General features: G+C 43.1%; 1 protein-coding gene across 1 annotated transcript in view; it reads right to left on the bottom strand.

The window, feature by feature from the left end:
• LOC124775196 (monocarboxylate transporter 12-like) overlaps positions 1–26,286 on the bottom strand; it is a 592,169-nt gene that overhangs the window by 75,230 nt on the left and 490,653 nt on the right. The window contains exon 4 of the mRNA XM_047250035.1: positions 15,117–15,285. Within this exon, the coding sequence (XP_047105991.1) occupies positions 15,117–15,285 (169 nt within the window). The remainder of the gene's footprint in view (positions 1–15,116; positions 15,286–26,286) is intronic.

The following is a 26,286-nucleotide window of genomic DNA, read 5'->3' as shown; positions in this document are numbered from 1 at the left end:
AGTGCCAGCCACACCCAACAGCGCTTAATGTGGGTGATCTGACGGGAACCAGTGTATCCACGGCAGCAAGGCCGTTCCCTGATCTGTCAAAAAGTCGTCACTAAACGAAAGTATAATGTCTTTTCAGACCTGTATTAGTAACAGAGATGTCTTCATTATCTTCACTCTTTGAAGTGTGACTGTAATACTGTAAGACGCTAGTGCGATAGTTCCAGTAAGAGGAATCTTTTAGACGCTAGTATGATAGTTCTGCAAGAGGAATCTCTTCTGTCTGTCCAGACCTCCTTGGTACCAGCGACTGCAAATATGTGTTTCTGTAGACGATGGGTATTTCAGACTTTTGATATAAACTGAATTTTAAGAAATATCTTTATGATCGCATCGTTTTGTCATATCCTTTGTCTTCCTGTTGTTGATGCAGTTTTACAGTGTGTGTATCTTGACAATAAAATCATAATGCAAAGCTATTATGTAACAATCGGTACACCTCAATTCTATATTTTATAATTCTATTCAATTTTTGACCTGCACGTATCTGTTAAGGCTCTTATGGAAACAAGAACGGAGCTGTTACCTCAGTTAACTTGCAAATCGTCCATAGATGCCACGTCCTATGCCTTCCAGTTGGTCTGTCGGTCCAACAACACGTAGCCAAGTGTGATTCGTACCACTTTTAAATTAAACTTTTCAACAATATTCTTGTTTTGTTAAATAACATCTATCTGCCGCAGCTTTTCCTTTTCTGTGGGATAAATTTCCTTTCTATAGTGGTAAGATAAATGTATGGTTCTATATTTGCTCCTTTCTCAACACGAATACTCGTCACTTCCTTTTCATATTGAAAAGAGGTGACCATAATGTCAGAGTGAAATGCTCCTAAATGTGGAATTGGCGATTTCCATGTTTCCTGGTTTCTTGGGAATTTTTATAAGTTGTGGACGTTAACTTCAAGTCAAATTCATTGCCCAGCTCCATGAGCTTTTCTCCATTCTCATTCGTTCTTTTGCGATGAGTGGGTATTCTCCAACGTTTTTTCTACATTTATCTGTCCTCCTGTTTGCGCAATGAAGTCCCCGAATAGCTTTCTTTTTGGTACTGTTCCCTGTAATTTAAGACATTTCAAGCTCTACAGCAGCGCCCGTCAAACGTTTTTGGTTACGAGACAATACTGATATATTACGGCGGCACCAGGAGCCACATATGTACCAATCCTATTATTATTTGATAGCCTAGGTAAGTTAGTGTATTACAAGCTACCAATAGACAGCTACAGCAAGAGTACGATAAGCTGCCCGCATGCCCCAAGCACTGATCGTGAATAGTCGGCATCATTCGAAACAATTCGTGTCGGCTTTTCTCTGTCACTCTCAGCGACACCAAAGCTGTGACACTGTAATAGCCTGACGAAACTTTGTTGTATTGTCTGTGTAACAGGATGACTAATTAATTAAAATGAGTAATTGTAGGCCGGTCCGAGTGGCCGAGCGGTTCTAGGCGCTACAGTCTGGAACCGCGCGACCGCTACGGCCCCAGGTTCGGATTCTGCCTCGGGCATGGATGTGTGTGATGTCCTTAGGTTAGTTAGGTTTAAGTAGTTCTAAGTTCTAGGGGACTGTTGACTTCCGAGTTAAGTCCCATATTGCTCAGAGCCATTTGAACTATTTTGAGTAATTGTAATTATATTCAAATGTATTATGCAGTAGAGACTGGATCACAGATGTATATTAAATGTTTGGAGCAATATTTTCCTTCTACTCGATTTGTTGTATTACAACAGCATTAATTTAATTTCATATTCCTTGCAACCAACATTACCGCATTTGTAGATAACCGCCTCTATAATACTCATTCTCGAATCCTCGTTACTTCCGTTTGAAATTTGTAGTATTGCAACTGATATAGACGACTCAAGCACGCCAGTCAGTTGTCAGTACTGCAGGAAATACAAGGAAACATATCCCCTCTCATGCGGTCATGGACTGTGTGGCTGGTCCCGGCGGAGGTTCGAGTCCTCCCTCGGGCAGGGGTTGTGTGTGTTTGACCTCAGGATAATTTAGGTTAAGTAGTGTGTAAGCTTAGAAACTGATGACCTTAGCAGTTACGTTCCATAGATTTCACACACATTTGAACATTTTATCCCCTCTCACAGCCTCTAACAGAGTAGTAGCCGCGCTACTTCCCCCTCTGTACCTGAAGTAAGCGGGCAGCGTGACTTAGCTCTTATTTTATGGAACGATTTTTCTTTCAAAATAATGCAGATTTAGCGAGCAAAATTATCTATTATGCAAGACATTTAGACGACTTACTCTTCATAATTAACGATTCTCAAGATGATAGAGATCAAATTTTCACAACTTTTAATAAACCCCACGAGAAAATAAGCTTTACGCTGGAAAATGAATCTCCCAATAGAACCTTGAATTATTTAGACCTAAATTTGGCAATAGAGGACAACCGTATTAGGTTTAACATTTTTCGGAAAAAAACCTTTTCTGATAATATCACCGACTCTACACACCCCCAAGCCCACAAAATGGCCATCTTCCATTTTTGCATACACTGAGCGCTCGCCATTCCTCCCCAATGGAGAACGAGTTACAAACCCTAGAACTTATCGTCTATAATAATGGATATAAACCAGAAATTGCGAGACAGCTCTTTAACAAGAAAACAGGTAAGAAATAAATTGCGACCTCATCTACACTAGGTTGCGCACCAGAGGATAACTCCACTAGATAAATTTCTATTCCCTTCGTAGGCAAAGATCCTATAAAATAGGGCGACTCTTAAAGAGCCACGGCTTTAAGACAGCATATTCTACTAATAACAGCCTCAAAAAGAACTTTGTCCACTCGTTAAACATTACTGAGGACATATTATCTTATTCTGGGGTGTACAAAATCACCTGTAGTGGTTGCCCGATTTATCACATCCGTCAGACAGCAAGAGCCCTTTCAGCTAGATATAAAGAACATATCCGCACGAAAAGTGGTGATGGCATGCGTGGCTCGACTTTTGCCGAGCACCTTGTTCAATTGACCCATGCTCCTAATCCACCAAATAACACAGAGCTATTAAATTGCGAGGTTAAAGGCACTAGGCTTGACATCCTTGAGGAGTTGCAAACCTTTAAACACCTGTTGCTAGATAAAAAATGCCTGCTTAACGACCAGCTACAATTGAGAAATAAGAACGTTTTCGATGGTTTTCAAACTTTGCTTCACCTGCCCTGATGTTACGTTGCCTTTGTAGTCACCGACGGCTGACTCCACTTTCTTTAGTCGAATAGTAATGAATACTAAACTGAGGAATGGTTTTGCCGAGTAATAGCTAGTCATTCTTACGGGCTCCGAATCAGTTATAGGGTTCTCGTTCTCCTCAGAAATAAGTTCGGATATATATTAAGCCATTAATAGTTTTAATGGTTACATTAATCCAATTCCTAACGTAAAGGTAGCTTCGGTTATGCATCTACATTTCCACGCGCTCATGCGCATGACCGTCAGCGGTGCTCGGTACATAGCTGCTCGCCGCGATTAGTTCCGGCGCAGCCCTCGCAGCCTACCGACCTCATCCGCGAAGTGGGGCCTGCTGTTTCTCTTTTCTCTTTGGCATGCAATAGATCAGTGGCCGACCGCTGTGGCGTAGTGGTTCTAGGCGCTTCAGTCCGGAACCGCACTGCTGCTATGGTCGTAGGTTCGACTCCTGCCTCGGTCACGGATGTGTTTGATGTCCTTAGGTTAGTTAGGTTTAATTAGTTCTATGTCTAGGGGACTGATGACCTCAAATGTTAAGTCCTATAGTACTTAGAGCCATTTTAAGCCGTTTGAATAGTTTAGTGTCAATAGTTTCTAAAGAAAGCCAAATTATTTTGACTGAAACCTAGGTAAAGATTGGTTTCTATTTGCAACTGAGACTGACGTGTTATATGTTTAATCTTGCTTTTCTTACCCTGGTGTCTGGCCCCTTCTTTATTAGCGAACGGGTGAGATTTGCCGAGGTGTAATTTCGGATGTGACGGAAGATGCTGCATCAACTTCAACAGTAGCCTTTCCATTTTTAGAAGCCACAGCTCCTACAGATGGTTCATTGCCTGGATCATTGGAAAAATCTTCAATCTTTCCTTGATTTCCGGCAATGAAATCTGCATCCGTGAAAATATGAGCGCTTAACAGGTACATTCCTGTCACCCTAAAGCCATTTACTGCTATCTCCCTTGTCTGCCATTTGAGATAAGCCTTCCCAAACAGTTCGGCGATGTCCATGATTGTTACTGGACGTGCAGTTTCTCCCATCCGTACGCGTACCTTTCAAAAGACTCATGAAGGTCCTATGCAGCGGTTGCATCTTGCGAGAGGCATGAGGGGGCATTTTGACATGGTTTTCGCTTGCTAGATTTATAACATCCAGATTTCTTGTGTTGCTATAAAGCCCATCCAGAATCGGTACCACCGATGATTCTGCTGTTGGCTTCATCTTTCTAAATAAATGTTGAACTTAATCAATGAAGAGCTGGTTTGAATCTATCTAGAGAGATGGCAGACAAGAACGGACCCAGGTGGGGCACTTCTTGTTAGCTGACTGCTTCCTAGTGAATATCATCATGGACGGGACAACATTTCCTGTAGCACTCATGCAGGTGACAACGGTCCCAAGTGATCAATGCTCTGCAGAAAACATGGCTGCTCCTTGTCGCTTTCCCTTTCTTCCAACGACGTTGGAAAACTTTGCCCTGAACAGTGCTTAGAACAATGCTTACGACATTCTAAGACCTGTCTGGTGGAAAGCGTTTTTTCTCCATCTCTTCTGAAAGCATAGAGAAAAATATAGCCACATTTTCTGTTGTGAAACCTAGAGATCTGCAAAATGAGGTTGCTGTGGGTTTTCTGGTCGAAATATCCTTTTCGTACCGCTTCAAGAAAACGCGTAACCACCTTCTTCCAGCCCTTCACCAAAAATGAATTCTGGATACGTTCCATTGTCATGCTATATTCAATCATCTGTTGTACTTGTTCGGGAGGTAGAACAGTTTTTCGCTCTCGCCCAAATTTGGTCTTTGTGGCTAAATCACCTGGTAAGTCTGATTTGTACTAGCCTACTAAGAGTGGCCCTGGGAACTTGCAAAGTTTTTGCCACCTTCAGGAAGCCCATTTTCTTCTCTCCAATATTTTTATTTGCTGTTTGCATAGCTGATTTATTCTACTGATTTTGAGCTCGTGAAGTCATTTCTGAAGCAATACCTATAAATAAAACAATTATGAAAGTACAGTACAAATAGGGAATACTGGAACAAAATACGGAATACTAGCATTTCATATTAGTGACACGTTGTTGTTGTTGTTGTTGTTGTTGTTGTGGTCTTCAGTCCTGAGACTGGTTTGATGCCGCTCTCCATGCTACTCTATCCTGTGCAATCTTCTTCATCTCCCAGTACCTAGTGCAACCTACATCCTTCTGAATCTGCTTAGTGTATTCATCTCTTGGTCTCCCTCTACGATTTTTACCCTCCACGCTGCCCTCCAATACTATACTGGTGATCCCTTGATGCCTCAGAACATGTCCTATCAACCGATCCCTTCTTCTAGTCAAGTTGTGCCACAAACTTCTCTTCTCCAAAATCCTATTCAATACTTCCTCATTAGTTATGTGATCTACCCATCTAATCTTCAGCATTCTTCTGTAGCACCACATTTCGAAAGCTTCTATTCTCTTCTTGTCCAAACTATTTATCGTCCATGTTTCACTTCCATGCATGGCTAAACTCTATACAAATAACTTCAGAAACGACTTCCTGACACTTAAACCTCTCCCCGATTAGTGACACAGCCACATTGAAATTCAGAAACATAAATAAAATCGGAAATGAAATTTAAATAGGCTACAAACACGCCGTTTTACACCTTAATGCGTGAGCGAATCTTCTGTTTAGAAAATACAGTAATAATTAATGTATTATGACATGACAGAAACTGAAGCAGCCTACATGCAATAATTATTCCGCCTAGTGAATTATTTAAATCAGGTTTACTCACTCGCAGTGGCTGCCAACTGAAAAAAGAACGCATCCCAAAGCACTCCACAATTGCCGAACGTAGTTTACAAGCAGCTCACTACAGTCCTTACAAGGCAAGAAACCATAGTACTTCATATTACTGCCACTATTCAACGTCTTAACCTACTTCTCCATTATCTGTCTAAACATTTTTGTTTGTTACTGAGCAGAAAAACTACACTCTTAAGGATCTGTCAGTGTTAGCTGACGTTTTTGGCTTAGGTTGTTAGTTGCTAGATGCATATTGTTACACATTACAGCTGAAAACCGCGGGCCGAACAACTTGTTGATTCTGGCCGCATTCGCACCGCCGGCCGCAGTTTGAGAACCACTGCTCTAGAGCTTTCTATAAGCATTCCACATTTACGGGATTTCTTTTATTGTCTTCATTAATTGGGGTATTGCAGTTTATTAAAGAATATCTTTTATTCACACGTCGAAGGGTTAAAATTAAAAGCGCCCATTTTCTGACCGTGAATATGTGACACGATATTCGGCTGCAATCGATGAATGCTGATACTAGGAGAGGGATCTCTAATCTCGTTGAATGCCACCACCTATTCCATTGAATGTCGTATATCGCTTGGATTCATTGTGTTCTCACCCCTAAAGCTAGCTGCCTGCGTGGCATAGAGTTTGATTTGGTAAACATTCTGAACTTCAATGACTTGTTTAATTTTTGTGGGCCTGTAGGACAGCAATACGTCTGATCACTCAGCTATCGGGGACCCAGTGGCGTGAGCCCGCTGAACCACGTCTCCAGTGGCTCCGTACCACGAGTGCTCTCTGCCACCATGATGTGGAATGCACTATCATTCTTGCTGGTTGCTACTGCATGAGCTGGACTCTGTTTCTTTTTTAATTATTTGTATTGAGTCTTCACATGCTTGGAGAAATACAAATTAAGTAAATCTTTCGTTTACTGTAATTACTTTTTTGGCTAACCATTTCTGCTCCTGTCAAGCTTCTGCACGACGACAGTTGCCTCACCACTCCGCAGTCAACCTCTCCTTACCACTGTGCAGAAGTTGTACACAACAACTACCACAAGCCAATTCCGACATTGCATGCCCGGACTCAGAGAATGTTACGCTTTCTTCGGTTGTTCAAACTTGTTCTCATGACCTGTTTCTCCTTGGTACTCTGCTGCTGAAGACTCGAATGGTAGAGAAATCCGGAATCTTTTGACAATGGACACTTTTCCTACTACAGGCCATATGGCCTGTGGTTACCTGCTGCCTGTTCTTAATGCAGTGGTTTTATTTGCATTCTCCATCCTCATGCTGTGGACCAGCATTGATTCTTCCGTCTTTTAGGATCTGGTTCTCGTCCCAGGGCAAATGGGGTGCCTCCAACCTCTGTCTGCTCTAACGACTGCAGTGGAGGAACAGGGGTGACTTCTTATTCCGGAAAACTTAGGCTACCGTTGCTGATGACTTTTATTCAAAATTTAGGCAACGGCCGTGTTAGAAACTGGAATCCATGACTGAGTACTAGTCAAAGATGCCAGTCGTAGACACAGCTATGCCGAATAGTTTCGCCGCCTAACCAGTGACAAGTGGCGCTGGCCCAGGCACTGGCTGCACAGTGGAGCTGCTACGCCTCAGCCGGTGAAGCGATTGCCTCGGTTTCCCACAGGTCGGCGGCAGTTGGCACGCAGTGCACTGTGCGCCCGTCCACTTGGAGACCGGGGTATGCAGCGGAGGTCCTGGCCGCCCGCCGTCCACATACAAATGGCCTCCAAGTGGCGGGAGCAGCGCCGCACCCACCCGGGCGCAGGCGGCGAGCTCACCTCGGCGCCGTCCAGATACATCACAGTGCGTCAGTGATGAAAGAAACAACAGCCGCGGTCCTCCAGTCAAAGTGTAGGCGGTTCATGTTTCCATTCATGACGTGCCACTTCTGCAGCAGAGGAAGAAAACATTTTGGCGCCAACGTCGGTCTTCACACCAAATGGAATGTCATCACCCTTTGGCTGTTTAGCGCTGTTGACTGTTGACGGCAGGGCCTACATTTCGATTCTACGCAACCATCTGAAACATTTTTCTTTCTTTTTTTTATTGCGGATTGACCTTCAAGTGAGACACGGTAAATAACAGTTACGACTCAGAACGAAAAGCAAGTGAGCAACATACGTAATCACAACTTATATAGGTAATGTCTCAAATAAAATTAACAAATTATTCAACAAAACCACCATCACCACTGCATATCAAGACAGCACAGGTTCAAACACAAAATCTGCGAAGCCAGCTCTACGGTTCCCATATTAGCAACTTCGAGATTTACGAAATTTCACGTAACACATGCCACAAGTTCTACACAGGACAAACCAGCAGAAACTTCAACATCACATACAAAAAACACACCGAAACGGTGAAAAAATCCCATCCTTATTCTTTCAACATCCGCAAACAAAAAAGCACGACGTAAAATCCATAAACGAAGCACTGTAAATCCTCCCTATTTCGCAAAAGGGAGCAATCACGAAACTCCTTGAAGAAATGGAGATATGTTGAAATGCACAACCCTCTAAATGTACGGAACGAACAAACCGACCCAAAGCACACAAAATATATTGAAAAATTTATTGATATAATAAAGCAGAAAAAGGGTTAAAATAAACAAACCAGAGACACAAGTAACACATTTCTATAGCAACAACATTAACATCATATACCAAAGATATAATAGCAAGAAAACTTAGCAAATCATAATCCATAAGAAAATTATTTCATGAAAATAAAAAATAAAATAAAACATAACAATCTCCAAAAACCAGACAAATTTTCAGATAAAAATCAGAACCTAAGCAAATAATCGAAACGTCACCGAATTTCCACATAGTACCTGACTCTAGTGGTAACTATGTAAACATGTAATATCGCTGATCCACTGTCATCCTAGCTCTCAAGAGGGAAAATAACGGGCAAAAACTGACTACTGTATATTTAGAATAAGATGTAACAGTACGTTAACAACAGATGTCAAAGTAATGTCTAAATATAAGCATAATAAAAACACAAGCGAATGTATAATACCTTTACGATCGTAATTACAGTTTACAATATCAAGACTGTCACCTACCAACGTGTTAGAAAACTCTTGACGGTGGGTATGCATCGAAAGAGCACATTGTGATTTGCACAATGAAATTCATATAAAGAGCATTGTAACTGGTATATCATCATCGCAATAATGTCACTACAAGAGATGTTTTGCACTGTGGGTCCCAAGGAACAAAGAAGATTGTAAAAAGGGAAGGACTTTTGACTGGAATGTGATATGCTTATATTTCCTATCCATGGGAGCAAGCAAGGCCCGCTGCCTGTCTGTCATCATCACATGATCTTAACTATGTCATTTCTTTCAAAGTGATGCACAGCATCATAACACTAAATCAATGTAGCTCACTGCAGTTATCCAATTTTGTTAATGACGGTTCAATTTGTAGTCCTGAGCCCTTTCGACCAAAATGAATGCTTGTTTCTGTCTCTGATGCACAATCATTTCTTTGTTCACTCGGTAAAGCGTGGTGGTAACGTCTTTCGATTAATTGAAAACTGAAAGAACTTGCTTTCGGAATTTCCCCTTCAAAAGAGCTGTTACATTTTAAGGGAGATTTGTAAACTCGTGCCACTAAAAAGTAACATCACAACACTGTACTCCGTGCGAGATGAGGTCTCTGAGACGGATACCAAAAGCTTCGGGGAGAGATTGTGTAGAAGTACAAAACATTTTATTGCCAAAGCTCATTACATGTGTAGACAAAAAATTACATGCCATTTGTTCTCGGTAACAAATCCAGCTTCTGTCAACAGACACATATTTCATAAGTTATCATTATTTCTGTTGCCATGAAGCTGCCAAGGAAAACTCCAGATATCATCTTGAACTGTGAAAGCGTGTAACTAAATTCTGAAGGAATTTAGCTCCACTACTACTTTAATTAGTACTTAAGTTTTCTAGTCACGTAGGAGGCTCGTATCTCTCTTCCTGTGGAAATGTGGCAAAGCGGCTAGTCATTATTACGACGTGTCAAGGAAGAAGACAACTTAGAAGCCACCGACAAGACAATATATTGTAGTACAAGTCTTATTTCGTAGCTTTGTTCACAACTGACTTCGCTTATTAAAATAACAATTCAAATAACATCGATAATCCTGCAAACTGTCTTTTCGTCATCAACTCTTGCTTAACGCACATCGATTACAGTCAACTGTTCTCACTGTAGAGGTTCGCCGTTTCATCCTATAACAACCGTTGTCCACTTCGCGAGAACTCATTGCATGTCACCCTATAACTCACCAGGCTATTAACATCTATTATTTCGTTTTGAGAAGTCAAAAACGGAACAAGTAATCGTATTTTTCCGTCCAAATACGGTTTCATTTTGTTAAATATTCATATCGCTTATCTGAAAGCGCTGCATTGCCAAGGTATCCATATACAACGTCTGCTATTGTGCGAATTATATCGGAAGGCTACCTTTACACTTTACAACAATAAAAGCAAATGTAAGCAATATAGAGAAATTAATCTTTGCTGATAGGCGGTCCTCATATCTCAATAGGGCTTGTCATCAATATCTGCAAAATAAAGTATTAGAGAAGGTGCATGCAGTAATAAATTGAGGACAAAATTTTGCGCTCAAAAGTCTTATCCAAAAATTCTGTGAAACATGGAATATGTTGAGACTGATACTGGAAGGTCACCTCGATTAGCATGAACAGTACGAACGTGTTTCTCTGCGGACATTTCAATAGTCTGCCGAGCTAAACACCAGTGGGGTAAGACGAGCCTCTTTTTATGGTAAGTACAGCATACGAAAATCTTAAAACTACGCCAGGAAACTCCGCGGAAATACTGATGACACACAGTGTCAGGTACGTCGAAATAGCCAATGTGTTCTTCAAAGTCTTCTTGTATTTTTATTACTATGGAACAGTTTGAACTGTAGTGATTATAAGATTAAACTTATCTATGTGCTTTACAAATGTCAGTTTCTTTTATTATGTGTGTATACAAACACACACACATGCAGAGAGACTAACACACAGCCGGCCGAAGTGGCCGTGCGGTTAAAGGCGCTGCAGTCTGGAACCGCAGGACCGCTACGGTCGCAGGTTCGAATCCTGCCTCGGGCATGGATGTTTGTGATGTCCTTAGGTTAGTTCGGTTTAACTAGTTCTAAGTTCTAGGGGACTAATGACCTCAGCAGTTGAGTCCCATAGTGCTCAGAGCCATTTGAGCCATTTGAGCACTAACACACAAACAAACATACATACACACACACGCACACACACACACACACACACACACACACACACACACACATTTGCAGAACGAAAATAATCTCTACAAAAATCAACATGGATTCCGAACAATGATCTTCCTCTATGAGACCCATAGCGCTGTAGGCAACGGCGCCCATGTTCATACCGTGTTCCTCGATTTCAGGAAGGCATTTTACACCGTCCGGCACAGTCGTTTAGTGAAAAAGTTGCTAGCTTATCGAGTATGGGGCTGTATTCATGGCTTTCTTGCAGATGGAACTGATCACGTGGCTCTTAACGGAACAAAATTTGACAAATTTAAAAGAAATTTCCGAAGTATCCCAAGGAAGTGTGATAGGACCTGATAGGACCATTACTGTTTACAGTGTATATAAATGGCCTAGTAGAAAGCGTCGAAATCTCTTTAAGACTATTCACAGATGGCGCGATTGTCTGTAACAAAGTAGCAACGACAGAACACAGTATCGATTTGCAGAATGACCTGCAGAGGATTGATGAAACGTGTATGCTCTGACAGTTGACCCTGCAAATGCAATATATTGCGCATACGTAGGAAAACAAAGCCGCTACTTTACAACTACTCTACCGACGATAAACTGCAGATAATAGTATCTACCGTACAATAATTGGGAGTGTCTATTCAGAGCGACCATAAGTGGAATGACCACACAAAACAAATAATAGGAAAAGTAGATGCGAGACAGATTCAAAGGAAGACTCGTGTTATCATTAACTCATCCACGGAGGAAGCGGATTGTAAGGCGCTTGTTGAACAGATTTTTAAGTATTGTTCAGGCCCAAAACCTTGACTCTTACTCGTGGTTTCACCCTTCAACCACTTCCCCACAGAAGTCCACGATAGTAGCACGCCAACAGCCGAGAGCTTCGCCGTTTCCGAGATGGAGTTTCCCAGGCGTTGGGCCGTAACAATCTGTCCTTTTTTAACGTCGCTTATACGGGTGAAAGTCTCTATTTACGGGTCTTAACGTCTCTAGAATGCATCGTAATTCGTCTCTGCTTCGCTTATATGCTTTCCTTACCACATGACCTGGTCGTAATGCTACCAGGCGGCATTCGTTCCCGCGGTGGGCGGTGTGCGGAATGCCAGGTAGAACTCATAGAAGAGAGAGAGAAGATCCAACGAAGAGTGGCGCGTTGCGTCACGGGATCGTTTACTCGCCACGGGAGCGTTACCGAGATGTTCAACAAACTCCAATGGCAGACGTTGCTAGAGAGACGTTGTGCATCATGGAGAGCTGTTTTCGGGAAGAGTCGGACAATATATTACTTTCCCCAAATAATCTTGCATAATGACCACGACGAAAAAATTCGAGAAATTGGAACCAGTGCATAGGCTTACAGACAATCATTCTTCCCAGACACCATTCGCAACCAAAACAGGATAAGAGGGATTAGTTAGTGGTATCAAAAGTACCCTCCGCCACACACAATGAGGTGCCTTGTGGAGTGTGATGCAAATGTAGATGGAGATGTAGATGAGCCAAACCATTCCGCCCACCGCGGGAGCGAATGCTGCCTGGTAGTATTATGAGCAAGTCATACGTTAAGGAAATCATATAAGCGAAGCAGAGACTAGTTACTGTGTGTTCTAGACACGATAAGGCCGGCAAATGGAGAGTTTCACCCGTATAAGGGACGTTAAAAAAGGGTAGAATGTCACGGTCCAGCGCCTGGGAAACTCTATCTCGGGAACGGCGAGGCTCTCGGTTGTTGGCGTGCTGCTATCGTGAACATCTATGGAAAAGTGTTTGAAGGTTGAAAACTCGAGTGGGAGTCAAGGTTTTGGGCATGCACACCTCACCAAAAACGTGAAGGTCGATCTATAAACCTGGATGGGTGGGTGTTTGTGGTACATCTGATGACAGTGTACAACGCTGGTGCTGGCACAAGTATTTGGGAGCACACTATGCAGAGCACACTGTTGAGCATGAACTCCCAAGGAGACAAGTCATGGACACATTAATCACGTTTATTGCTTCATCATTTCAATGATCATGTCCGGGTACGCCATCGTACAGGTGAGCCGGTGCTCGAAACATGAGGCAGTAGTACACTATGGGAAACATTCATCTGGGCTTCAGTGGGACGTATTGAAGTAGTCAAGGAACCATGACGCTGTGGACTACATGAACATTATTGCGAACCACCTGCATCCATTGACGCTTGATGTCTTCCCTGCTGCTTATTGGATGTCCCAGCAGGATATCTGTCAGTTGGAGGGAGAAACAGCATTGGTCGTATTTTCTCCCTCCAATTATATCCATTATCTGGTCATGGTGCTCAGAACACTCCATGGAGTAGCCAATCAATATCTGTCAGTGTTGCAGCTCCAGAATCGTGCTAAAGCGGTTTCAGAAATACGATAGGACATTCATGTTGATGTCTTGGCTATAAAATTAGCCTCGTTTGGACCTCATGGGACTCATCTGGGACGATATCGGCCGCCAGCTCCGCGTCCACAAATCAATGGCTCATAATTTATAGGAATTGCCTGACCTGTCGTACACAGCTGGTGCCACGTACCTCCGGAGACGTATCGAAGATTGGCAAAGCTATGACACGCAGATTCGGTGTTATATTATGTTCAGAAGGTGGACCAATATGGCCGGCCGCGGTGGCCGAGCGGTTCTAGGCATTTCACTCTGGCACCGCACGACTGCTACGGTCGCAGGTTCGAATCTTGCCTCGGGCATGGGTTTATGTGATGTCCTTAGGTTAGTTAGGTTTAAGTAGTTCTAAGTTATAGGGAACTGATGACCTCAGATGTTATGTCCCATAGTTCTCAGAGCCATTTGAACCATTTCTTTTGGACCAATATGCTATTAAGTTGGTGGTTATACGGTTTTGGCACATTGGTGTAACTACATTTTGATCGTCTGCAGCAGTGTCTAGTAAGGAGGACGGTGATAAGTGTTATATCCTAGCCAGTAACGCCACCCGAGCCCGCTGCCAAAAGGTTGGCAGCATCAAAGTCCGGACGCCGTCCGCATAAGCAGCGCAAGCGAGACAGGAAATCGCCGCAAGTCTGCGCGCGCCACCGCTGGCTTCTGGTTTCTTAAGCACTGGAGTCGCGAGCGCTAGGACAGTTCTGTATTCGCCGCTCAGTTGTATACTCGCCACCGAATTGTGTACTTGCTAGTCAGTTGTGTGTTCATCGCAGCAGAGTTGTTGTTTGTCGTCAGCCGACGCTGACCTAGCCGCTCCGACTCGAACTAGACAGATTTCTGTAGACACGGAGTTCACTACTGTGTTTCTGTATCTTCGTTAATAAAGATAAGTACCGACTTTTGTTTAATCAGAGTGTTTGGGTTTTCATCTTTCTGTTCACTGTTCCAGCGGACCGGTCGGCCCGCTATTAAAAGTGTGGCGGTGACTTCGTAAGCCGTTTCTACAGCGAATTGTTTGTCGCTACGAACGCCGCCACAAAAATAAGTTACTCGTCACTTCACACACCGACAAGCATTAATTCTCATGTTATGTTCGCTGAAAAGAATCGTTACGTTACGTTTGGATGCATGAGTGACCACACTAAACCCTTTCGTACATGTATCCACTAAAATATCTAGCACTTCTGCAGTACTGGAGTCATGCCTTCTATGTTAACGTATCCACCAAAACATCACCACTACAGGATGTTAATGACAGACATGCAAATTAATTACCTCGAAACATATCCACAATGCGACCTCTATTTGTGGATCATGCATCCTGAGGAGGATCACTTACAGGTTATGGAGGCCACCCACCTGACCAGGAGCTGGTGCAGTTGCATGGCGAAGGAGGCGAAGAGGCAGCCGAGCGCCATGACTAGCCCGGCCAGCACGGCGGAGAGGCGTGTCCACTTGCGCCTGCACAGCGCCACCGCCAGGGGCGCTGCCAGCAGCGACATGGCCGCGCTCAGCGCGCCCAGCCACGCTGCAACACCACCACACACACTGTTCAGTTGCAAACTTTCATAGCGGGGTGTGTCACGTTTATTATAATACCAGCCTAGCGCCAGCGTCTGCGTATCAATTGCATCAAATATAATTTTGTAAACATATATTAGGGCTACTGAAAATTTCTCGTGGTGACCATTAAATAGGTTTCTTTGATTTTATTCACAAATTACAATACCTCCTAGACTTTTCATGCTAATTAAGGCCACAGAAGCATGATCTCATTTGAATTTACTCCTGACCAAAACGTTGTTCTGGTAGCTGCAGTTCCTTAATCCTGCCTTTTCAATTCGTGTGGTCATGTTTCCATACAAACTTTCACCCCCCAACACATATTTCCTTATTTCTAACGGAGAAGTCAAATACCAGTTTTCACAGATTTAGCATCAAACATATTTCATAAAAACTTCCATCCTCTATTTCACCCTCTTAGTAGGTGAATTTCCACGAACACTGAAACATATAATTTAAGATTTCCTACCGAGCAGTCAAACAACAATTCACATGGATCTAAATTAAAAAATAGTTTAGTAGTTTTTTAAAAATGATTTATTTGAAAAAAGAAAAAGCCTTCGGCCACTATTTCACCTACATAGTGGTTGAATTTCTCAAATGCTACAACAGCTATATTTTTATATCTGACAAAGAAACCAAACGCCAATTTTCGTAGTCTAGCTTCAAAATTACCTTTAGTAGCGAGATATCTTTAAAAAATACTTCCATCATTTACTTCAACCCCGTGGGGAAGGACTTTCAAGAAATCCCCTTAAACGATGCCTACAGTATGACATGAACACCATCGCCAAATTTTAAGTTCTGTGCTTAGCAGTTTGTGCTAGTCGATGACGAGTCAGTCAGTTAGGACGTTTCCTTTTAAATATAGAGATTCCAGGCTCTTGTGTAGTGGTCGAATGAATTTCATTGAGGAAACCAGCGTTCTGCCCCAGCTTTACGGAGGGTTCCAGCTTTTATGTATATCTAGTTCACACCCTGTCGCCCAGGGGACTTCAGCTAGAAGTACGCGGGTGGCGACCGCGAGAACCCGAGCTGAGTCTGACATTCCTTCCACTTACTTGTGTCAGGCTCCTTCTTTCTCCTTCCCTGTCGTCCTCCCTTGGCCAACCCTTGCTTTTTAGACCCCAACGGTATTAGGTTTCGAGGCCCGAGGGTGTCTTTCCAATTTTCTTATTACTACTTCCTACCCAACTCCTGAGGGGAGCCCACCCCTTAAGAAAAGCCAGCAGTCCTCTAAGCTGTGAGGGAAACACCACAGGCTGGACGGAAGGCCAGCACCCTCTCTTCGTAAAAAATTAAACATGCTTTCAAGACCACAAGTAAGCCTCGGAAAGAGGAGGAAACTTGTAGATGCGCGCGGTCCACTGGGCCTGATCACGTAGTAGTAGTAGTAGTTCATACCGTGACTCTTTATATTCAGTAGCAGCAGTCAGGAGCAACTGGGTAAAGTGGTAGGCAGATTTACTCTAAACCGAGGTGGTGGCTTACAAGATACCTAGTAACAGAAAGTACTTCCTTTCAAACATGTAACAGACTCAACGCGCCGTAGCATTGACTTCCCAAGGCGTCAAGTGCATTGGGTAGGAGTGTTGAGCCTTGGAACAAGAATGTTTTCCTTTAATCGTTTTTGTAAGAGCTTAAAAGACGACCCCCACGCGATCTGAGCTTTTCAACTCGCGTTTCTGACTCCCCAGATCCACTAGCCACAAGAGAACATTGTCACTGTCGCTGAAAGCCTGTTGCCTGAGCACTGGCCAGCCCATGGAACCCAGGCAAGCTATCTACAGCCTACGTCTAACGTCTGTTTGCTGAATGCAAAACAGGATAAGACCTACACAAATTAATTGGCAATGTAAAACGGTCGAAAGACGAAGAGGACAGTAGGGGAGATTGATGTTAATGCCAGTCGAACCTCCACATGACTTCAAAACTACAGTAACATGTCGAGGTATTGATTCTACGATGTGTTGGAACCATTCAGGACAGATACTGACCTCACACTTTCCAGTGCTACCTACAGTTTGTGTTGAGTTCATCGACCATACACACGTTTCAACAGCATCCCATAAATGCTTCATTGCGTTAAGATTTGGTGATGAGGGGTCATGAACGCCCTAATAAGTTCGTGAAGTTGTAACGCCGGAAATGCATACACTCCTATTTCCGTCTATTGTACTATGATTTTTTTCCTTATTTTGTCACCTGAAGATATGACATATCTGTGTCTTTATACATTTAAATTGTTGTACTATATATATATATATATATATATATATATATATATATATATATGTTGTACTATATATATATATATATATATATATATATATATATATATATACATTTATGTCGATGTATAATTGGTTTGTTTTGTCAACATTATTTGTATTTTTACGCTGGGTCTGGCCTAGGGAAAACTATGCTATCGAACGATTACATCGATAGGTCGTGTGAAGAACCAAAGTGTTTAGGACTTTGGTAGTGTTAACTCTACCGCGTGGAGCGCGGACAGAGGTGAGTCTGGCTGGAGCAGGGCGGTGGAGCAGGTGTGTTGAGTGACGCTCTCGGGAGTTGCCGCGCTTCCGGGCTTTGGCAGCATGTAATTGCACTCTACTTCCTATGATAGTTTCTGGCACGGTGTTGCGGACGGGAAACATTAGCAGGCACACATCAAGAGCCCTTTTCGCCTGGTGACCGTCTCGAGAAGAAGGCGCGCCATCATCCAGATTTTGCAAGAGCTACGGCCGACAATGAGTGAATGTCGCCACCCCCTCGATCGACGACTTCAAACTTTCAATCAACCAACAGGGAAGACTGAAAGCACGTATAGTTTTAGAACTGTATGGCAGACTTCAGCTTTTCAAACTATTCCATTAGCATCACTAAAATACGGCAACTTAGCATGAACTTCTGTTGCTCATTGTCCCAATTGCATTACCAAGCAGGGTCCCTTCCTTTTCCGAAATGAACTCTAGTGTCGTTGAAATTCAAACGCCAGCATTAAAGTAATATCATTCAATTTCACTGCTTTCATTTCAAAGTTCAGTTAAGTTATTCATAGCTTGCTACAATATTTAGATTACACAAGCACAAATTAAGAGTGCGAGTTTTGTTACCATTTTTTATCTTACCTGTGACTGCAGCTCAGCTTGGTATGTACCCAATTTTACTATTGTTAATTGTTCAGAATCATTTAATTCAAGTTCAAAGTTAAATCTCTTATTTCTAAATTGCGTAGATTCAAGTAGCTTCTGAAATGATTGTTGAGGTAGCCCAACACTAACCTTATTTTATTGAATTTCGTAGTGCTTCAGAAACAAAATTCACTATTAATTTCAGTCACTAGATTAACTTTCAGTTTCCGGTTTTATTAATTCTTTTGCTAAATTAAGTCAGAGTTTAGCGAAATTTATTACTTCTGACAAATATTCAGTTTTCACACAACACGTGTCAACCTACACTTGCCACGCTTTTAGTGCTAACTATATGTGCAATGACCTTTCTCTTTAAGTTATTATAGTAGTTGTCCAGAGGACCGGCGACCGTAATTTTCCCCAAATCTCAAATATCTAATTAATGCCAGTTAATTGTTAACGTAACGACCGCACATTTACTTTCTTTATTAACTTTACCCCATTTCAAAATTAATTTCCACCAGTTTCATTTGCATTTTTCCTTTCATTTAGATGTAACCCTTTCCTCCCTCTTTACCGACAGATTAACTTCGGTGACGATTGCTTTTACCAGACTTCCATTAGGTACACGCGGTTTAATTTTTACTCCCATTAAGGTCGATAAGTGAGGGGGGGGGGGGGCGTTACAAAGTGACCTGCGTATAACTGCAGAACGTGTAGATATCACAGGGTGCAGATGAAAGACAGCATATCCATCTCTAATGTTGGAAAGCGGTGCTGATGGACTAAACAATGTCCACATAAGGTACACCTTTTGTTGGTGACTGCCGCCAAACAGTGGCACCTACTTGTGGCAATGTGAACACAACCTTGACCTCAGCCGAGCCGCCTCCGGTGTCTACACAACCTTGCTGACATGCTGTCACATGTAGCCTACACCACACACTCGCGTATCTGTCAGCTGGATACAACAAGTGGCCATGTCATCATTGTTCCATGGTCTAGTCACGATATTCGCGGGCCCTAACGGGCCATTGAGACCCGTGTAGAACTGTCAGCGAAGGGACACAGGTCGGTCATCGAATACTGAAGCCTTCGTTGTGCATCTGTCTCTATGTATTGCTGATAGAAAAAGATTCCTGAAGCCTAACTTAAAAATCGACGACAAAATCACTCATAGTAGAGCGTCGATCGCTGCCTATAGCTCCGAGAAGGTCACGTGATGTTCGATCTTGATACATCTCTGGTTATCACTTACGGCTGCCTGGGCATCCAGAAAAATTACCTGTGTTGCAATGTTTCTGCTATTCTTGAGTATTCTCAGATATGCAACGACTCATGTATTTTCTACAAATTATCATCGCATGTTCAAAGACTGTTAACTGGCGAAGAGCAGTAACGTTCGCAACACACCATTCGGCTCAGATAACATGTCTACAGTCGCACCTTGCACCACATCGAGCATCAACGTTCGGGGGTCATACACGACACCGCCTTAAATGGGACAACCTTTCCCATGACTTCTGACCACTTAGTACATATAGCATACCCATAATATAACTAGATATTATTTTTTCCGAAATTCTCCACCGACGGTGCAGTTGTCTTCTTGGATTGCGTGGGTGAATTTCCTGCGCCGCATTTGCGACCACTTCTCTTCCGAACCTGCAAACCAAAGGGACGACGTATAATCTGATCAAATCATGGATGAGCTTGCACGATAGTAACGTGGTATATCCCAGATGAGTGACAACAGCAGCACAGTTTAAGCACAATCGAGCAGCAGACGTTTTCGTTAGTGCTCCTCATGCCATAAGGCACAGCTCAGAGACCACGCTTTCTCATCACTCTGCGACATAGAAGTTCCAACCAATAACATGAATCTACCAGATCTACAGTCAGTGGAGGAGGTTACACCTACCTAAGATCCTTAAAGGTGTACTTTGGTAACTTTTCAGTATTACATTCCAGCGATTGAAGCTGTTCACTGGAAAAAACTAGACAAATTTAATTGACCTGAAAAACACAGACTTTTATTGCAAGGCCTGCCTTCATCCTGTTGTTCCTTTTTTTCCCAGGGGCCGGCCGGTGTGGCTGTGCGGTTCTGGGCGCTCCAGTCTGGAACCGCGTGACCGCTACGGTCGCAGGTTCGAGTCCTGCCTCGGGCATGAATGTGTGTGATGTCCTTAAGTTAGTTAGGTTTAAGTAGTTCTAAGTTCTAGGGGACTGATGACCACCGATGTTAAGTCGCATAGAGCTCAGAGCCATTTGACCATTTTTTTCCGAGGGGGTGAAACTTGCGCAGGACGGTGGACAGTGTGACTGCCACAGGCGACTCCGTTGATCCGGTAAGTCTTTTCAGTTCGATCGTTGCATAGACGGTTGGATTCCTGCTGTTTTAGAACAACGTCGACAGTTGAGCGTTGCAGTCGCTTGTTTGATGAACTGAACGTGTAGCGAGTGGAATGGTGAGTGTGGTTTTCAGTTGCCAGTGTACGTTGCTACTGATCTTATTATATCGTTGAATTACGAGCTGGCGCGAGATTGTGGCTGTGTGGGTCATACTTGCTCAGGATCACGAACCAGGTGTTGTCAGTTAAATTTGTGGTTGTCGTGCTGAGGAGGTTTCTGCATAGGGCAGTTGCTCGTTTAACCGTTAATTGTTTCCTGTGTGTGTTGGTTCCTTTCCGCTACAAGATTGCATATTCTTGTTGTGAACGATGGGGGAAAGCAATTTCCTCGTGTTTCGCAGTCGTTTTGGTAACAGGACTACGAAGCAGTCGCTACTAAACTGTGTTAGTAGCTTTACTTTCGACCGCCCTAGTGGGCTGTCGGTACGACTCGCTTGTAGTACTCTGCTTATTGAACGATGGGTATTTTAATGTGTTGCACCCATGTTCTACGATCGTCCTTAGGATTGCTGACCCGTGATTGAAATTGATAAGATATCTCCAAGCGGACGTTCTGCTGGCTGTTATTGTGGAGAGACTGCCTTGTAGGTGTGTCCAACGTTGGTTTATATTTTCAGTGCTGGCTACGACGTAAGTAGCCGCAAGTAAGGTTGTTGACTTGCTTACAAGTGACAAAGCACCAGCCGCTGTTCTTTAATGTATGCTACAAGCGGCGAGGTGACAATCAATTACGTGGAGTGAGCTCGGTAATTCTAATCCAAGGTTAACTACCTGTAAGATCTGAACGGTGAATGGGACTAGCCCCTGATCACTAACTAAACACTTCATAGCGCGATTTTATCCATCTTAGGCTATGCAGGTTACTACTTGCATAAATTAAATTATAACTAATGCCAAGGCTACTGGGTATTTCGTAAGGTGTGCTATCCAGAATAAGTACTACTCTTACGTTGTGGCTGAGTATACCACCGGGCCAGATCAATAAACGTAATAGGGAGAAGGTGGCTGTCATTCGTCTGGTTGGTACAATTGTTCTGTTTACAATATTTAGTCACGAGGGTGCTACGTCATGGTGGTGTTTTGCGTGCGTCATCGTGGTCATCGTTGATGAATAACATGTATAAGAGGTCAGAAATGTTGTCCTTTATTGTTAATTATCCTTGCTTGTAGAAATTTGAAAGCCTAAGAAGGCTTAAGTAACCTTTTTCGAAGTAAAATTGCAAAAGTGCAGTACGTTTTGAGATATACAAGTATTTTATTTTATTTTGAGAACCAGTTTCGGCATTTCAGTATGCCATCTTCAGGCTCCATATGCACTTCATGTACAGAGCTGGGGAATGAAGATGACATATTGAAGTTCCGAAACTGGTTGTCAAAATAAAGTAAAATATCATCTCAAACCGTACGATTTTGGTGATTTTCCTTGGTAAATATCTGATCAGCCACTGTCCTGCGTCCACAACAGATCAACAGAGATTTAAGTAATAACTATTGTTTGGCGACTTTGTAATTATTTTCCTTCAAGCTGTAGAGTTTCTTTTTCAAATTATCTAACCCGTTCAAAGAACTGGAGATCACTTTAAAGTAACAAATTTTTGCAGAGAAATAAAACCGAAATCATTTGCTGGAACTTTGTAAATAGATTATAGCAGCTTGTTGTTTGAATCGTCGCCAAATAGTCATCTTTGATAAATCGCTTTAGTACCCCCCCTCCCTCCCACCATTGTACCTCCTATGGTGGGTGCCAGAAATAAACCGTCGCTGCCGCAGAAAGTAAAGGCCGCCCACTTATACTAATCTTTGTTTCAGAATACATTACCAGTCCTTCTCGCGAGAGTCGTTTACAGCTATGCAGCTGACTACGCATGCTGCAGTGTAGCAAGGTGCTGAGATACCATGGATACAACATGGGTCACTGGACGTGACGTCTTCGTTATAACGTGCCTCGTCCCTCGAACTTTGGTCGACATGATAGCAGAGAGTCTCAGTGTGAGGAACAGTGGGTTGTCATTAAGGGAGAACATATCACGGTCGAGGCAAATATAAAAAGGACAAAATGTTACTGAGTAAGTGGATTTGAATAAAGGGACTTCGTTTGTAGCTGTTAGAGCGCCTGTGATTAAACAAATACGCGAGTGTATACACCGTCGAAAGAATAGTACACACGTTTAAAGGTTTGCAATCGACTCAAGATTTATAGTTGCAACAGTCCATATGGAGTTCATAAAATGATTACATTTACAGATCAGTAGTATAAGTGACTGTGAGGTATCGAACGTCGATCTATGCTGAAATACCCACATTAGTAGTTGTGTAGCCTCCACAGGTGCCAATGCTGGCGTTAACTCTGACGTCCAGTCGATTGTACAGGTGGTGAAACTGTCCTGGGATGCGTTATGTCTCGCCTCCTCGACCTGTTCACGTAGTTCTGTGAGAGTTGCTGCTTGACGAGTTGTACGAGTCACTTCTCGTCTCATCACACCCACGTGTGCTCGACTGGAGACTAGTCCGGAGATCTTCTTGGCCAGGGAAATCGCTGCACGTCTTTCAGAGCATGTTGAGTGTCACGGGCAGTGTGTGGGCGATCATTATCCTGTTGGAACAACGCATCATCTTCCTCTTGCCAAAACGGCAAAAGAACGAATCTAACAGCATTCTACACGTACGGAGAGCTGGTTAGGATCCCCTCCAGAAATACTAAGGCTGAAAGATAGTTGCATCTTATCGCATCCAAGGAGCATAAAGACTGGTTTGGGGCCAGTGTGTCTTGGACGAATACATTCTACGAGACAGCGCTCAGCAAGTCTGTGTCGTATGTGCAAACAACCATCACCTGCGTGTAGGCAGAATCTGCTTTCATCGCTGAAGGCCACGGCACACCATTCTACCTTCCAAGTGATTCTGTGACGGTACCAATCGAGCCGTGAAAGTAGATGTTGTGGCTTGAGTGAAAGACGGGCTAGAGGTTTGCGTCCCCGTTGTCCCTCTACTAATAACAGTATCGCAACAGCTCGGGTTGAAACATCTGTGCTCACAAGCCCTCTTATCTGTGCCGTGATAGCTGTAAGATCTGCCACTGCTACCCTTAAAAACCGACGATGCTGGCCGGCGTCTGTGTTGCATGGATGTCCAGAACCTCATCTACAAGTGTGATATTAGCATCGTTGCATAGCTGACACAACACGTCCCACTTGTGTGGAAATTTTCCGAAAGGACCATCCCGCCACACGGAAGACCTCAATCTGACCCACTTCATACTCGCCTATTTGGTTGTTGGAAGCACGAGTGCGTCTCTTTGGCATGGTTGCCTCCTTTAAACGATAGTTTTCCATGCGCAACGATCTAAAACGTGGCTCCATGAAGTTTATCATGCATCACCTTATTGTAAATAATTTGTCTCAGTTCTTCTTGTCAAAAATGTGTGCTTCTTTCACGACATATTCACAAGATGTAATAGCCATTATGATAATGTGTAACGTGGGGAATACTATGGTGAGCATGAATGGTACGTTGATGAGACTAAGGGCGATAATACGTCAAAAAGAACGAGTACGTAATTCTGCGATGTTAGATAAGTGGAAGTGCCGTCATAAGAGCCGCTCAGACTCTCGAAAACCCTATCTCTGCGAGATGATTTGACGCTCGTGTTGTATGAAAAATTCGAAGTCATGGTTTATAAGTGTGTTACGGTCTTTTCCGTGAGATATCTTGCAGAGTGCCGCAGTATGCAGAGAGTGACTTATATAAAAGGGCACCTAAGCTTGAACTCTGGTTCAAGTGTGATAAACATACTAGCTACCCTGGTACGTTTATCACTGGCGCTAGTTTTCAGGGCCAGCCAGTGAACGGATCCATACAAAGTGGGGAAGGTTTCAAACGTATGTGAATGTTTTTACTAGTCTTTGTCGCATCAGGCAGTTCATAGGGCCCAACTCTTCCAAGAGCCTAACGCAAAAGTGCTCGTTGCCGCCAGCAGCTACTTACAGTAATTCGCGGACGCGGCACTGACCTACGGCGACCGCTTAGGCGCCACAGCCGCCTGTCGGTCGTTGACCAATTGGTTAAGCTGTACGCTGGTACAGTAACTCCATACTTAACCATCATACACAACCGCTCGCTCGACGAAAGATCTATACCTTTGGGTATAGGCCGCGCAGGTCACACCAATATTGAAGAAAGGCAATAGGAGTAATACACTAAATTACAGACCCGCGTTAAGACTTCCAGAGTAGTTAAAGATTAACGTCGATAAGCAGGAGGATTTTTAGAACGTATATGGTGTTCGAACATTATGGATTACCTCGAAGAGAACTGTCTTTTGACACATTGTCAGCACGGATTTAGTAAACATCGTTCTTGTGGAACACAACTAGCTCTTTCTTCTCACGAAGTAATTAGTGCTACCGACAGGGGATGTCAAATTCATTCCGAATTTCTAGATTTCCAGAAGGCTTTTGACTCCTTCCGTCACAAGCGTCTTCTAATCAAATTGCGTGCTGATGGAAAATCGGCTTGGTTGTGCGACTGGATTGGTAATTTCCTGTCAGAGGGGGGTCACAGTCCGTATTAACTGATGAAAAGTTAGCGAATAATACGGTAGTGGCTTCTGGAGTTCTTCAGGGTACTGTTACAGACCCTCTGCAGTTTCTTATCTATAGAAACGATTCAGGAGACAATCTGAACAGGCGTTTTAAGTTGTTTATAAATGATGCTGTCGTCTATCGCCTAGTGAAGTCATCAGAAGATCAAAACAAAGTGCAAAATGTTCTAGAAAGGATATCTGTGTGGTGTGAAAATTGGCAATTGACCCTAAATGACGAAAAGTGTGATATCATCCACACGAGTGCTGAAAAGAATCCGATAAACTTAAGTTACATGATAGAGCAATCAAATCTAAGGGCCCTAAATTCAACTCAATTCCTAGGAAACACAATTACGAAGAACTTACATTGAAAGGACACAGAGAAAATGCTGTCGTAAAGGCGAATCAAAGACTGCTTCTTTTGGCAGAGGACTTAGAAGATGCCTCAGAACTACTTAAGAGACTGCCTACACTACGCTTTTCAGTTCTCTTTATGAGTAGTGCTGCGTTGTGTGCGCTCCTTACTAGATAAGATTAACGGAGTACATCGAGAAAGTTCAAAGAAGGGCAGCACATTTTGTATCATCGAGAAATAGGAGAGCGAGTGTCACGGACTTGGTACAGGATTTGGGATGGACATCATTAGAGCAAAGGTGTTCCTCTTTGCGGCGTGATCTTCTCACAAAGTTTCAACCACCAACTTCCTCCTCCGCAGGTGAAAATATTTTGTTGAGGCCCGCCTGGATATGGAGAAAAGATCATCATAATAAAATAAGGGAAATCAGAACTCGCACGATATTATCGTTCGTTTATTCCGCGTGCTGTTCGATATTGCA

The sequence above is a fragment of the Schistocerca piceifrons genome, chromosome 2 (genome assembly GCF_021461385.2).
Source record: "Schistocerca piceifrons isolate TAMUIC-IGC-003096 chromosome 2, iqSchPice1.1, whole genome shotgun sequence".
Taxonomy (NCBI): domain Eukaryota; kingdom Metazoa; phylum Arthropoda; class Insecta; order Orthoptera; family Acrididae; genus Schistocerca; species Schistocerca piceifrons.
The sequence above is the reverse complement of the archived record's forward strand: the minus strand, read 5'-3'. Positions and strand labels throughout refer to the sequence as shown.